General features: G+C 41.7%; 1 protein-coding gene across 1 annotated transcript; it reads right to left on the bottom strand.

Moving 5' to 3' along the window:
- Positions 1-13,697: 13,697 nt before the first annotated feature.
- On the bottom strand, positions 13,698-14,345 carry LOC129246141 (bolA-like protein 3). The gene is made up of 2 exons (XM_054884710.1): positions 14,172-14,345; positions 13,698-14,102 (listed from the first exon to the last, which is right to left on the bottom strand). Exons 1-2 carry the CDS (start codon positions 14,280-14,282, stop codon positions 13,917-13,919), a joined length of 297 nt encoding a protein of 98 aa, XP_054740685.1. The 5' UTR covers positions 14,283-14,345; the 3' UTR covers positions 13,698-13,916.
- Positions 14,346-16,530: the final 2,185 nt, after the last annotated feature.

Below are 16,530 nucleotides of genomic sequence, written 5' to 3'. Positions count from 1 at the left end.
GTTTTAGAGAATGTATAATGGCCTCCGCTCACGGGTCCAATTGTCATCGGCAGTACATTATTTTTTAATGTAGCAACAATGACGATACGCTTGCTTGCCTACACTATTCAAACATAATACTAGCACTGAAAATCAAAAACAAGCTATAAGCGTACAAGATATTTGACCACTCTGCTATACGATAAGCGTCTTATTGCATGCTTGTTGTGACGAGTACGAGTAGCTGACGACTCGTGTGCGGTTCGTCATTTTAAAACCAGTGTGCTACAACGAAGCGTATGCCACCGCGTTCATTCTGAACCTTAAATGCGCATTTAGGACTTTTAAGCCTTCCTTTTTCGAAATGTGTTCATAGGCGTATTTATTAAATTCTTGTTGTTTTAAAATACCAAAGGAGGATGGTTCTATATGTAGCTTCCGAGCATCCGTTGGAGAGCGGAGAATGTGAAGTTCCCGATACCCCAATCGTTGGCGTCAGAACCGTCGTGCCGCTGCCCGACCATGACGAGGTGAAAATAGCGACAACGCGGCTAAAGGTCCATGCATTAGCTCTATGCAAAATATGGTCGGATGGAAATATGCCTACGGATTGAAATTTAAGAGTGCTCTGTATTTAGTCTTCTAAATGTCGCGTAAAGGTTCTAGCGAGCGTATTGTGGGAAAGGCTGAAGCCTGTTTTAGACTGGAAAATCAGTCGACAATTCGTCCTGTAAAAGACCCTTGAAAGCAGAATCGACATATACCATATATTTTCGATTTTAAAGCTGCATTCGATAGGGTATCTGTCTGTCTGCAGAACTAATACGGCTAAACGACGTTTCTCAATACCAGCAGTGCCGTCAGAATTGGGAAGGACCTCTCCGAGCCCCTAGCTGTCGTGTGACTTATTTAACATGATGCTGAAAAAGATCGTGTGAGCCGCAGAACTTAATCGCTTTTGCACAATTTTTTATAATAGTGTATCCCGTTGATATTCGTTTATCTGGACAAATAATTCATTGTGAAGGGAATGTGAGACCGCGAGCATGTATTATCATGCCGAGGTTGATCGAACACACGATGTTAAAAGAGCTATGCTCCGGATATATCGTTGCTGCAAAAATAAAGTACTTGAAAAATGGGAACAGTGTCGAAACTATCATAGTTTCGGCCTACCTACCCTACGACTCTTTACAGCCACCTCCTTCGAGGGAGCTAAGAGAAGTGGTCAAGTATGCAGAATCCAATAATCTGGGGCTAATAGTGGGCTGTGATGCAAATTCACAGAACATTGTGTGGGGAAGCAGCAAATGCAATCCCAGAGGTCTCAAGTTACTGGATTTTATCCTGTCATTCAAAATACTGGTAACAAACCAACTTTTGTGGCCAGAAGGAGACAAGAGGTGATTGATTTAACACTTACGAATAGGTCAGTTGGAAATCAAATCAACCGATGGCGAGTTTTGGAAGAGGACTCTCTTTCTGATCATCGTCTTATCTGGGGAATTGACACAATATCAATACTTTCCGGTAGGAATCCTCGAAATGTGGACTGGGACAGGTACGGTGAGCTTGTAACAGAGCGATTACCAAACCTGAAAAAACGCAAATCAGCAGAAATGATTGAAGATGCTACTAAGAAATTAGAAGGTACTTTAATCAATTGCTTTGAGGAACTGTGCCCACTCAGGCAAAGCAGACAGGGGAAAGCGGTTCCTTGGTGGAACCCTGAACTGTCAAAGCTTCGTGTACGGTTCAGGAAACTTCTTAATAAGGCCTTAAAGATCAAAACAGAAGAGGACTGGACTAATCATCGAAACCCATTTTCCGGGTAGTAGAACTCTCTCTGAAGCAGAAAGTGGCATGAACAATAACGGTAGCAACGGTGGAACCTCTAGGTACAGCTGGTATATTGCTAGTCGGATAGTGATAAGGGAATCAATAAAGTTTTCCTTGTCTTCCTTTGAGAACTTTAAGTCCCCTGGACCTGACAGAATATATCCAGCAATGCTTAAAAAAGGGGAGACAGGCTGATTGAGGCCCTGAAAAGGATCTTCACAGCCTGTCTTGGTTGCATTTGGTTATATACCATCCCAATGGCGACGCGTAAGAGTAGTACTTATTCCGAAACCAGGAACATATGACTATTCCCTAGCAAAAAGTTTTAGACCAATCAGTTTGACATCGTTCATGCTGAAAAGTCTGGAACGAGTGGTGGAGAAACATATTCGAGTGGGCGTATTGTCGAGAAGTCCACTTAGTAGAAATCAACACGTTTACCAGAGTGGAAAATCATGTGAATCAGCCTTACACGATCTTGTTAGCAAGATTGAAGCCGGGCTGGAAGCTGACGAATACACAATGGGCGTGTTCGTGGGCATTGAGGGGGATTTTGATAATGCCCTTTCGGCTCGATATGTTCTTCTGCCGAACGACACGGAGTTAATCAATCCATTATAAGATGGATATATTCCATGCTCTCTGAGAGGCTGTTAACCGCTTGCAGGAGCAGCGACGAACAAATTACAGTCAGGGCCAAGCAAGGATGTCCCCAAGGGGGTGTTCTTTCTCCACTGCTGTGGTGCTTCGTCGTAGACTCTCTATTAGTGGAGATGCAGGAACTCGGTTTTCATGTCCAAGCATATGCGGACGACGTTTGTGCGTTAACATCAGATAAATCCTTAAGGAGGCTTTGCACGAAAGTGCAGAGGATTCTTGACAAAATCGATGACTGGTGCATGAGACAAGATCTTTCCGTTAATCCGAACAAAACAACCATAGTCTTGTTTACGAGAAAACTGAAAGGTGTGACACTTGGTCTTTCCAACGAAGTTAAATATCTAGGAGTAATCTTGGATAAGAAGCTGACTTGGGAGACACACGTTTCACTGAAGGTGAATCGTGCATTGAAGATTTTTCAGCAATGCCGTAGAGCCATTCCCATGGCAGCCGGTTCTACGTTACCGGAATGACTCGGGTTTTTACTCCCGACCAAGGGCTGCCGCCCCAGTACACTAGCCCTGTCTAGTGCACCGTATTTTACCCTAAACCTTTCGTCACAGGAGCAACTCATTGCAGCCAGTTTGCTCCAAATACTTCTCTTCCGGGCTGGCGTCGAACCCAACCCCGGACCTGAAGTATTTTACTGCTGCATTTGCCACAAACGGCTCCACCCGAAGTCCACCTCGGTTAGGTGTAACCAGTGCAACGGGTGGTGCCATCTTAAGACCTGTTCAGGCCTTAAGACTCACAGGGAGTGGTCCACAAGGTATGTGGCCACGTGTTGCTCCCGCCCACAGGCGGTCACCGCCTCTACGGCGACACTGCCCTCAGTGCCGGCACACCACACTGCCGCCACTAACAACACCTCAACGGCCAGGAGCCCCCAAGAGCAACACGACTCCCTTTCCAACCCACAACCCTCCTGCTCCTACCCCAGTGCGGGGACAAACCAGCAGCTCTTGGTCCCCCGCACAGTCTGCTCCGTGTGCCAGACCGTAGTACCTCGGAACCTGACAACTGTCCAATGCAGTTCTTGCAGTGGCTGGTGTCACTTTCGGAGGTGCTCCGGCCTGCACACCACCCGTGAGTGGACACGCGACTACGTTGCCCCCTGCTGCAGAGCTCTGCACCCGCAACCGCCCCCCGTGGCGCGGCCTCCCGACAACATCAGGCCACTCCCCATTTTGCGGAACGCACAGCAGGTCCAACGCAGACAACATCACGCATCCCTCACCCCCCGAATTACGACGACCCTCCCGCGAAGCTTCAAGCTTTTGCAACTGAACTGCAACGGACTAACGAGCAAGATTGACGAAATAGTCGACTTCATGAATCGGTTCGGAATTAAGATAGCTGCGGTCCAAGAGACAAAACTGCACGCTAGTTCCCCCCTGATTACCAGGGACGGCTATAACGTGCACCGAAAGGACCGCGAGCGAGACAACGGTGGTGGCCTAGCGTTCATAGTACACCATTCAGTGCAGTATCGTCTTATTGATGAAGGCATCGACCGCAGGGACAGCACCTTAGAACGTCAAGGTATAGCTGTCCGGTCAGGCGATGCCGAGCTCGAAATTTATAATATTTATATACCCCCTGTCACCTGCTGCCCGGCAGGATATCTCCCCGATATTGGTGCGCTCATCAGGGGAGAAAACCGATTGATAGTAGGTGACTTTAACGCGCATCACGATCTTTGGCATTCAAGCCTGCCAAATGATCGTAGGGGACAGCTATTGGCAGAGCAGATAGACGATTCGACGTTCAGCACTGTAAACGACGACGCCCCCACTAGGGTAGTGGGCAATTGCAGCAGCTCGCCTGACATAACAATTGCTAGCGCTGGTCTGATAAATAGCATAACCTGGCGACCTATGCTATCGCTTGCATCAGACCACTTGCCCATTATCATCTCGATCGAGAGACCCGCCGATTTTGTTTCCGCGGATCACCGGTCATATATCAACTTTAACAAAGCTGATTGGACCAGATTCGCGGAATTTACTGAGAACATCTTCGCAGCCCTACCCACTCCCACCGATGTGCGCGCAGGCGAACGCGCATTCCGCAAGGCGATTACAGCCGCCGCGGCTCGCTTCATACCTGCTGGACGGATCCGGGAATTACGTCCCAATTTCCCAGCCGAAGCAGCCGTTATGGCAAACGAGCGTGACCGTCTTGGCCAGGCCGATCCCGGGGATCCTCGTATAAAGGATCTCAATTTGGAGATCCGGCAACTGGTCACTCAACATAAGCGGACCAAATGGGTAGAGCATCTGAAGTTCTGTAACTTCACCTCTGGTGTGAGCAAGCTCTGGTCCACCGTAAGGTCCCTGTCGAACCCGACGAAGCACAACGACAAGGTGGATATCACCTTCAACGGTCGTACTTCGTCGGACCCGAAGAGATGCGCGAGCTACTTTAGCCGGCAATTTATATTGCATCCTCCGGTCGACAGATCCAAGCGTTGTGCCACCAGACGGCTGCACAAACTGCCCTACAACAGTGCACCGCTTACTTTCACCAGCGACGAGGTTCAGGGGGCCATCAAACACATGAAACCATCAAAAGCCATTGGCCCCGACGGACTAAACATGCTGATGCTGAAAAAGCTGGGTCCATTGGGAGTAGAATATCTCACAAAGGTCTTCAACCTGTCTATGGCCACTCTCATCATTCCTGATAAGTGGAAATTAGGGAGAGTGGTCCCACTGCTGAAGCCTGGGAAACCCGCCAACCAAGGGGAGTCTTATCGTCCGATAACTCTCCTTTCCCCAGTAGTGAAGACACTTGAGGCCCTTCTACTCCCACTCCTCACAGAACACCTGACTCCAGCCCCACACCAGCATGGTTTCCGTAGAGTGCACAGTACCACCACGGCACTCACCGTCATAAACACCCAGGTAAACTGTGTAAACTAAACCAAAACCGCCCCTGCGAGAGGACTGTCCTAGTAGCGTTGGACCTACAAAAGGCTTTCGACACAGTCAGCCACGCCACGCTACTAGATGACATTTTACAGTCGACACTCCCGCCAGGGCTGAAGAGGTGGACCGCGAACTACCTGAGTGGTCGTCACTCGTCGGTAGTATTTCGAGACCAAACCTCAAAACAAAGAAAAATAAAGCAAGGAGTACCGCAGGGTGGTGTCCTTTCACCCTTGCTTTTTAATTTCTATATTTCGAAACTCCCCCAGCCACCAGAGGGAGTCTCACTGGTCTCATATGCCGACGACTGCACGATAATGGCGTCGGGCAATGACATTGATGGCCTATGCTCAAAAGTAAACGACTACCTCGCCAGCCTTTCTCGCTTCTTCACTGCGAGAAACTTAAAACTTTCTCCCACTAAATCCACGGCGACCCTATTTACCACCTGGACAAAGGAGGTCAAGTTGCCACTTCAGGTTCACGTCGATGATACCCCAATTCCGACGATAAACTACCCCAGAATTTTGGGAGTCACCTTTGACAGCTTGCTCTCCTTCTCGGCGCACACAACCGCTATTGCAACGAGAGTACAGAATCGCAACAAGGTCCTCAAGTCGCTTGCCGGCAGCACTTGGGGCAAAGACAAAGAAATGTTGCTGTCGACTTTCAAAGCAATAGGCCGACCGGTTCTGAACTATGCCGCGCCTGTCTGGTCGCCTGGAACCAGTGATACGCAGTGGACGAAGCTTCAGACCTGCCAGAATACTGCCATCAGGACCGCGACAGGATGTCTCCTGATGTCCCCTATTCACCACCTACATGACGAGGCGCACATGCTCCCGGTTAAGGAGCACAACAAAATGCTCGGCAAGCAGTTTCTGCTTGGGTGTCACCGTAGGCCTCACCCATGCAGACACCTGCTCGAGCCTGAGCCACCTCCCAGGCACATCAGGAGACACTTCCTCAACTACGTGGACGAGATCCAGGACAAAACGGACAGACCTCTCCAGGATCAGACAGTATACAGACAGGCTATTAACGACATTCATCGGGAGACACTTACCACCTTCCTAAGCTCCCGACCCCCGAATGCCGTTATCGGAGTCCACCCACCACCTATCGCAGACGAAGAGCTCCAGCTTCCTCGAGAGTCCCGCGTAATCTTGGCACAACTACGTTCTGGATATTGTAGCAGGTTAAACTCCTACCTATCCAGAATCGACCCCGACATACTGAACATATGTCCTGCATGTGAAGGTACCCCGCACGACACTAACCACCTCTTCACATGCCCCATCAAACCCACTCATCTAACACCTCTCTCCCTCTGGACCCAACCCGTCGAAACTGCCAGTTTCCTGGGCCTACCGTTAGATGAGCTAGACGAAGACGACCGGTAATTTACACTACACTGACAGGGCGAAGACACTGCTACAACAACAACAACAACAGCCTTTGGCAAAACCTGCGGTCTGAAACCTGCGGTCTGAAACCTGCTGTGGTCCTATGGATATACACGGCACTTATCAGACCAATCATTACTTGCGCTTCTGTGGTCTGGTGGCGACGGAGTATGGTTAAGTCCACAATCCGGGAACTATACAGGCTGCAAAGAAGTGTATGTTTATGCATTACGGGTGCCATGAGTACAACCTCTGGTGATGCCCTAAATGCTATGCTTGATTTACTCCCCCTGGGTCTTAAGGGAGGTTTGACGGATATTTTCTTTACCGATGGGTCCAAGAATGAAATAGGGTCTGGAGCCGGATGGTACTTAAACGATTGTAATAAGTATCACTATGCTATGGGGGAACTGGCAACTGTTTTCCAAACAGAAGTTTTTGCCATCCTGAAAGTAGCCGAATGGATAATCGAGAGGAGATGGACCGGGAAACAGATTGGAGTCTTCAGTGACAGTCAGGCTGCATTGAAGGCCCTGAAGAACGCGAAGCAAACCTCAAAGATTGTTCAAGAATGTAAGAAGAAACTTAATTCTGTCGCAGGACAAAACAGGGTTCCGGGACACTCCGGTGTTCACTCCGGAAACGAAATTGCCGACGAATTGGCCAACCGCGGATCAGCGGAATCGGAATCAGTTCCGCAGGAATCAAGAATTGGATCAGCGATTATGTAGGCAATCTACATAAAGAGCGAGGGTCCGGTCTAGAACGCTGCAGAACTGCAAAGTGTTTTGTGACAAGTCCGAACAGAAAACTGTCAAACTTTCTACTAAAACTTAAAAGGAAAGACATTCGGTCGATGGTCGGCATCATTACGGGACACAACCCATGGGGCCAGCATATGACCACCATTGGAATCATCGAGGACCCAGTATGCCTGTCATACTTGGAGGAGGCGGATAGCACTGAGCACTTTCTCTGTGGGTGTCCTGCCTTTGCTAGATCACGGCTACGACTATTGGGTTCCGATGTCATGAGAATGAGTGATATTCGTTCTCTAAAACTGGAGGATATTTACATATTTGCCAAAGAATCTGGAAAATTCTCACAGGACTAACTATCTCTATCTCTGTCTCTATTCTTTCCTATCTCTTTCTCTGATACTTTTCTCCTTGCCTCCTTGACTATCTACCGCCTTTCCAGAGTTTTAAATACAATGGGCTCTTTAGCCTGAGTGTTTTAGGAGCCACCAAATCTCCTGGTGCTCCTTGGCTCGACCTTTTCAGATTTCAATTTCAATTTAGGGTGCCGTCAAAGACCAGTGTTATGCCAACAAACCAGCAACAATTGATGCACTGAAGACCAACATACGCGATGTCATAGCTGAAATACAGGCGCATAAAATCGAAAATGTGTCGAAAAATTGGACCGATCGTATGGGATGGTGCATGGCTAGCCGAGGCAGCCATATGAATGAAGTTGTGTTCCATCATTAACCGGAAGGATTGTACTTCAAAATAAAAAAACAGTTTGGAAGAATATTGAGTAGTTTCTTTTTTATAGCATTTTTAATTCCGTAAAGTTATATGGCGGACCCTATATATGCGAAGCCGAATGAATGAGGTACTAAATATAAATCATGAATGCCAGATGACGGCTGAAGTTGCCACATTTAGAAATAACGATAATTTTTAAGCACATGTTTATGAGCAGAGGTGAGTGCGCACAAATTATTCAGTCTAAAATGGGTATTTTTGTTTTTCTGAAATGACGACCGTGGAGAGGAAACTCTCATGAGTACTGCTATACTGGCATAGCAGTATGCACGACTTGTAGCCTCACAGCTACACCTACGTACTAAACAATTCTCCACTATCTACCGCCGTGGGACTACCAAAAATGACTTAAGGCCCCTATTATGAGTTACATTCGATCTTCGATATTCGCTGGTTGTCGAAGGTCGAATGTCAATTTGGTATTATGAGCGGTGCAACCCTATCGAAATTTTCGTTGTTTACCGAATTTAGAGTCGAATGCAATTTTGCTTTCGATCGTGTAGCGTATTGTGGGAAAACTTGTTAAAGTGTAAGTTGTTTGCGATTATTTATGGTTTTATAGTAACCAAATAATAAATATATACTAATTTTGTTAATTTTATGCAGGTCGAAAGTCGTGAGTACCAAACAATAATTAGAAAGGCGAATCCACAATTCGCAAAAGGGATTTGCACCAAAGTTCAAGCAGCAAAAGAATGGGAGGAATTTACAACGGAGCTGAATTGCTTGGGAGCACCAGTGAGAACGGCAACAAAATGGATTAAGCTTAATAATGGTTTTGTTTTTGTGAAGTTTATAGAAATACATTTTTTCCCTTGGTAGGTATGGGCTGAAATACGTAGAGGAACTGAAATACATATTTTTTTCGAATGTCGAATAATTGAATAAAGAAAATTTATAACAAAAATAAAACAGAAACTGTGGCGTAAAGGCTTCTTTATAATACTTTTTAGATTTTCTATAATATTCTCAAAATTTCATTTCTTATGTTTTCTACTTCTCCGTTATTTGACTCCACTTCAATATCTTCAGCATCATCGTACACAGTGGGTTGAGCAAGTCCTAGCATACCCTCATTACCAATACTCAATTGGTACGATCCCTGAGCACAAAATCGCAGAACTGTGGCTAGCTTTAACATATATAAACGCCTCTTTAGATAATCTAAAGTTCTTTCAAAATCTGTAAGGAAATTTCTGTAATATTAAGTCAACACATTTTGAAAATTCTAAACTTACTCAGTGGAAGCCATTTCTAGGGAGTTGGATGCGCCCCTCAACTGTTTTCTACTTCTAGCTAGGTCACTAATCTTTCATCGTCCGATGAATCGTCGAACCACAACTCCGTTGTACTCATTTTCACAAAAAATACTTTTTTTAACTTTTAAAAATGTTGTTAGCAAAGAATTTCAACACAATCGGTTTTTCTTTTATTTTGATTTGCTGTATCAGCTGAGAAAAATTATCTATTGTAAATGCGTCGAGCGATCGAAATTCACAATAGTCCTATTCTTCAACGAATGAGCACCATAATACCAAATGAAAATTCGTTCGATCAGCACTTTCGACCAAGAATGATAGAAAGAAGATTGCGCCCATCAGAGCGTACGTGACGTCACGTCTGCAGTGTTGTGCAGTATTGCCCACCATTTGCTATTCGCAATAAATTTAGTGCTTTTTTATACCGAAAATGCGACAATTTTTAAGTTTGGTGTGTGTTTCTTTTTGTTTTTAATTTAAGGCTACCGAGACTTTAGGTTAAAAAAAAACTGTATTATTATACAAAAGAAGTTTAAAAAAGGCCACTCTGAGAAGATTTTAGTGCTAATGAAAATTAGTTGATTCTTATAAAATTTAGTAGTTTGAGTAAAGTTAAATAAAACTAATTGAATTATTGAACTAATTTTTAAAAAATGTATATTTTACAAAATTATAAACATTACATTCAGTGTTGTCAACCATTTGCTCTTCACAATTTTTTTACTCTTAAAAAATTTGATAATTTGAAAGTGAAAATTTAATTTTTGGCTCCATTTAAGGCTATGCAAAAATATTAAATGCCCCTCTCTCAACTCTTCTTAAGATTGAAAACCTTTTTACACATTTTAAAAAGCCTTTGAATTTACTGAATGCGAATTGAAACCATAGAGATGTAATCGTTCCTCCCGGCCATCAATCCTTAGTGGGACATAGGGCATCAATAGATGTATTCATTTTAAAAATAAGCCACAAAATACCAGAAAATACTAAAGAAACTATACAGACATTTTTACGAAAAGAGTACCTTATCTAGTTACAGAACTTCAAATATAGCAAAAAAGTCGTTCCCTTAACAAAAGGGTTTCGCTTAACAAAAAAACTCATAAATTAAATTGTACATAAGCATAACACATTTATTTAAAAAAAAAAAACGAACATTCTACAGACAATTTGTCACGCATACAAAGTTCTTTAAGTAACACAATACAAATTTCGTGTTTTATTTTCTTTAAATGGGCATTTAGTGCGTTTTTATATCCAAAGCTAGGCAACTCTGCAGTAGCGAGAGAGAGATTTGACTGCCGAAAGCAGAAGAACACCAACAACACCGGCAATCGCGGGCAATGCCACCAGATGTTAAAAAAAAGTAAAGCTAAATAAAACTGAGTGAATTATTTAAATAACTATTAAGAAATGTATATTTTACAAAATTATAAACATGACATTTTAATTAGAACAACTAGAAAAATGTCATGAAGAAAGAACTAAAGCTCCGAGACACAAAATAATAAAAATAACAAAAAAAAATGATAAATCAAGTTACGAAAATGGTAATCTGGCCATACTGGTGCTAAAATCACGTAACTAGTTGTCAAATTCGCTGAGCGCAAAGTAACGGGACCACGATGGGCGCCATCTCATTATTCTTTGCATCATGACTTTCGACTACAGTCGAAGATCGAATGTTGCTCATAATAAGGGCCTAAGTTATTGTTGAGATCGTTATGAATGTTTGTTACGTACACATAGATTCTCTTCTAGTTATTAGTCTTAAAATTTTGAAGGCGTGAGCATTGCAACAAGACGTGATCAACATCTTCTTCCCTCTCTGTGCAGATTGGGCAATTTGGTGCGTTGTCATGAGCAAATATATAGAGGTATTTTCTAAATACCCCATGTCCTGAAAGGAATTGGGTTAGGTGGTAGCTTGTCCCCCCATGACTCTCTTCTCGCGACGTCGTAAGAATAGGTGTTACCTTATGCGTCTCTCTTTTCCTTTGGGTGACCTGTTCCACTGGTTCTGCCAGTGGGTGATTGAACGACACTTTTCCTCTGCTGCAATTTCTTTACGCTTTGCTCTACCGTTTTGTTCGGATAACCTTTTGGCAGAAGGTCTATCGGGAGTAGTCCTACAATGGCGAAGGATGCTTCATAGGAAATTGTCGGGAAGCCGCAGATAGTTCGCAAAGCTCTTAGCCGATAGACAACTAGTTTTTTTGCATAGCTATTTACATTCAATGCATAAGACCAGATCAATGCCGCGTACAAAAGGACCGAGCTGAAAACCTTACTATATAATATTATTTTGCTATGGCTAGGGTCCCCATTGTTTGGAATTATTCGTGCCAGACAAGACTGTACATCCGACGCCTTCTTCGCAGCGTATTCTAGGAGCATTTTAAACGACTATCAAACATAACTCCTAAGTATTTAAGAGCGGGATTTGAATTGATATTTACTTGATTGATTTACTAACTTCCCGCTACTTATTAGAACCACATCAGTTTTATTTTCCACTAATTCCAGGTACATGGACGTCAACCAAGCTTTGAATCTATCTACTGATTCGCAGGCGATCCTCTCAATGTCTTGGATGTGTTTTGCCACTAAAACCACGGTATCAACCGCGAATCCAATGACTTTGGTTCTAGGAGGCAAATCCAGACTAAGAGCACCGTCATACATAAGGTTGCTGCTGTTACATTGTACTCTTCAATGTCGTTTCCACGACAGTCGGTTCCACGTTACCGAAACGACCCGGATTTATATCCGGCCAAGGACTGTCACACAAGCAGCATTCCCCGTATGTAAGTATGGGGAATGTTTATGCTGATACAACAACAACAACAACCACATACGGTTACTGCTGTTACATTGTACTCTTCAATGTCTTTGTCAGTTCTTAACCTCAGTATACGGTCCAAATGGATCCCCTACTTTTAACATCCAGAGTTACCACAGCAAAGTATTAATTTTTAACGCCTCACCATCTCTTGCCCTCAATAGCTTCTGTTGATAATTCCACCACGTTGAGCAGGATTTCCTGAAGCCGAACTTGTATGTGGATAAAATACATTAAATGGAGCGTGTGAACGTGTAAATGTAAAATAATGCGATAAGGTGTTGAAATTAAATAAAGCAAGCAAATTGTTTCCCCATTAGTTTGTGACTTTTATTCAAGGCGCATTTATTAAAGTTTGGTGGTACCTGACTAGCAACAACTTTTTGTACGTTTAATTGTCACGGTAAAGTAGAAAATAAAGAATGATACCATCTTTAACAGATTCAAGGCGAATTGAGAACCTTAGGTGGCGCCCTGAAAAAACAGTTACTTTATTTTTCGCGATTTTGACAAGTCTGACGACAGCTCCTTTCTTAATTCAAAGCAAATGAACAATACAAACAAGAGGAGAAAATATACATGCTTGTGAAAATTCAGTGAATGGATTGGTATTATTGGTATTTGCGAGATTTAAACTAAACAGTCGATTCGGGAACATTCACGTTTTGTGACAATATCATAAATTTAAAAAAGATAATAACAATTCATTGGAACTGGCAATAATATTGTGTTGCCATATGCCTGCAAATTAAAATAAAAATACGATGAAAAATGGAGTATCTCAGTTCAGTGTTGATCTTAGGGTGGAGGTTATCGTGCCCCCATAGTACACAGATACAGTAACGTTTTAATTCATGAGGGTGTTTTTTTTTAAGTGCAGCCTAAGAGCGCCTATGTGGTAAGCAGTACTACGAAAGAATAATGTGGAAAGCGTAGCTGGAGTTATAATAATACATAGATTTTTGCAGCGTGGCCAAAAGTCGCCTACGCTAAATGGAGTTCTACGCAAAAATAATGCTGATTTACAAGCATCCTTCCAGTCAATGCTTTTGTAAAATTCAAAGGAATCTGCATACGAACTTCGTTTTTTTAGGTATCTGACAGCACTAACTTCGCGCTAAATTACACAACTTTAACAAATGACTTAAAAACTATAAGCCTCCAGAGCACATTTCACCAAATTTTTCCCAAAAGTTTTGCAGTTTTTGTTTTTTAATTTGGACTCGTAATTATCTATTCCGAAATGGACCAGTTATTTCGAGTTTTATTTGTTTCACTAAAGTTATTCATCACAAAAATTCATTTGAATTATTCTCTTCGCATTTGACACCCGCTGTGTTATTTTAATTCCTTGATCGCAATTTTCCAAAGCTTCTTAATTTGGGACGAAGCTTCAAAACAATGTGTTGTAATCACGAGGAAAAGCATTAGATAACTAAGTTCTGGTGCTATTTAGTTTTGGGGACGGATGTATGTATGCGGACTCCGTGCATGTTCTTTATTTGTTCCTTTAATGTTTGCGTTATCAGTTTATGTTGCTTTAATGTGGATAAACCTTCAAATTCCTTGGATTCTACAAACACTTCGAACATTGCACCACATCCGCCAGATACATCAACGACATTGACGTTTGCCTGCAAATTCATGAATATCTTTTAACAATTCAAAGCATGTATGTGGCGTAAACGCTCTGAATTTCATACCTGAGGAAATCTACCAGATAACAGTTGCAAAATTCTCTGCTGAGCCTCATTCTGTTGAACCGAGGAGGAAAAACGAGGAAAGAGAAGTTTAATTCCTTGTCTTAAATTCATTATGACGATAACTTCGATAAAAGTTGAAAATGCGGATACGGACCACTACGGCATGCTACTGATGATTATGAATCACTTATAAAATACACTGAAGAAAATCTATTCAAGTCGGTGTCACTTGAGCAGTGTCATCACCTTGTATTAATTCATATTAAAAGTCATATCGTATTGTTATGTTTTTCTTAAATAAAACATTTTTCAATAATTCCCTGGAGTTCGATCATTGAATTGCTAAGTAAAATTTATAAACTAATGACCACACAACTTGCTTGCTTTATTTAATTTCAATATTTTATCACTTTATGCCACATTGTACGTTTAAATGTTCACATGTCAATTTCATATTGTTTGTTCATATTGAGCTTGCATAATTAGTATTAAAATATGGTAGAAAGCAAAAAAGGAAACAATTGATTGAAATCAGAAAACAGAGGACTACTAGGTAACAAGGATATTACGTACAGTGTGGCATGCGTATCAATGTTAAAATGATGTAGCATTAAACAAGTAGTTTACTTAATTTACGTAACTTAACTTAACCTAGCCTTTACATTTTCGGTTCTTAGTCGGGCTTGCCATACCTTCAACTTTATAATTCTTAAAAACAGCCGAAAGCCCCCGATGCTAGCGCTGAACTACTTTTAGTTTGTATAATAATTTTATTGTTATGTAAACCTTTATAAAATAAAAAAAAAAATTCTTAAAAATAAATATCAAGGATGTGGCACTGATGTACAGAAAATACAAAACCAAAACATTGGCTACTAGTAATAAGCAATTGAGGTTTCAAAAAATTATGGCAGCAATACGCATTCGAAATTTGATATTACATTATATAATAAGTAATAAGAAGACACACGTTTATGGACGCACGTTTTTTTCTGTTATATGAATGATTTTATTAGAATTATATCTACAAACCTGTTTTCTTTGCCGGCATCCATATTATTTAGTTTTTACTTTGACGTTTCTCTTTACGTTTCTCTCAATCGTTAAAATAATGATCTATTACACAGAAAATACAGGCTAGTATGTCAAAAGTATGGTTATTATCTATGATTATTTTATACATAATTTAAGATTTTGGGAGAGAAAATTTGTATGGATATTCTCGATTTTTAATTACGGATTGGGAGTTAAGCACGAAAAAGATGATCTACTTATATGTGAACGTATTATAAGCGTTAGATTTTACTTGATTTTTGTTGAAACACACTATTGCACCAGCCATATTAGTTTTTCATTACGATGTATACAATGTTTTGTTAGTTTGTTTACTTCCTCTTTATATTCAACAGTTATCTTTGACGCGTTTCCATATTTTACATTTAATCTATTTTAATCTATTTGCGAATAATCTATTTTTTATGGTAGATTTGGAGGAATTTCATGTTATATGTTATGATAGAATGATTCTCTCACGGCTCTCAAAAAAGAAAAGGAAAATAGTGCACTTCAAGAAAGAATATATATATATATATGGGGCATTCTTCGCCAACCGGACACCCCCATCTGCCCAGAACAGTTTTTATAAAAAAAATGTTTCCCTATGCCGAAATAAAAGCTTATGTCATGTACTTTAATTTGTCATGTGGCACTTTTTAAATACTAAAAAGCCATTCCTTCCAAATCTCAAACAAAAAGGAAGTGATTATTAAAAGCTTTTCCAATTCTCCAGAAGAAAAAAAAGTTTTACTGTGAATTCTCCTCAAACATGATGCTCGGGGGTTTCTGGGTTCGCTGCTGAATATAAATATTGAAGGAAATTGCTGAAATTGGAATTTTTTTTCATAATACAGGATTTTTTTCACAGTAAAACTTTTTTCCTTCTGGAGAATTGGAAAATCTTTTAATAATCACTTCCTTTTTGTTTGAGATTTGGAAGGAATGGCTTTTTAGTATTTAAAAAGTGCCACATGACAAATTAAAGTACATGACATAAGCTTTTATTTCGGCATAGGGAAAAATTTTTTTTATAAAAACTGTTCTGGGCAGATGGGGGTGTCCGGTTGGCGAAGAATGCCCCATATATATATATATATATATATAATTGGCGCGTACACCCTTTACGGGTGTTTGGCCGAGCTCCTCCTCCTATTTGTGGCGTGCGTCTTGATATTGTTCCACAAATGGAGGGACCTACAGTTTCGAGTCCATTACGAACGTCAGATATATTTTATGAGGAGGGTTTTCATGGCAGAAATACACTCGGAGGTTTGCCATTGCCTGCCGAGGTGCGACCGCTATT

Source organism: Anastrepha obliqua, chromosome 4 (assembly GCF_027943255.1).
Source record: "Anastrepha obliqua isolate idAnaObli1 chromosome 4, idAnaObli1_1.0, whole genome shotgun sequence".
In the NCBI taxonomy this organism is placed as follows: domain Eukaryota; kingdom Metazoa; phylum Arthropoda; class Insecta; order Diptera; family Tephritidae; genus Anastrepha; species Anastrepha obliqua.
This window is presented reverse-complemented; position numbering and strand designations above follow the sequence as displayed.

What these genes read in the sequence shown, in the direction of transcription:
- LOC129246141 (XM_054884710.1), bottom strand. Translation starts at nt 14,282, where the DNA reads ATGAATTTAAGACAAGGAATTAAACTTCTCTTTCCTCGTTTTTCCTCC. An exon ending in TATCTGGTAGATTTCCTCAG is followed by an intron (nt 14,103 to 14,171) that starts GTATGAAATTCA and finishes ATGAATTTGCAG; the next exon opens with GCAAACGTCAATGTCGTTGA.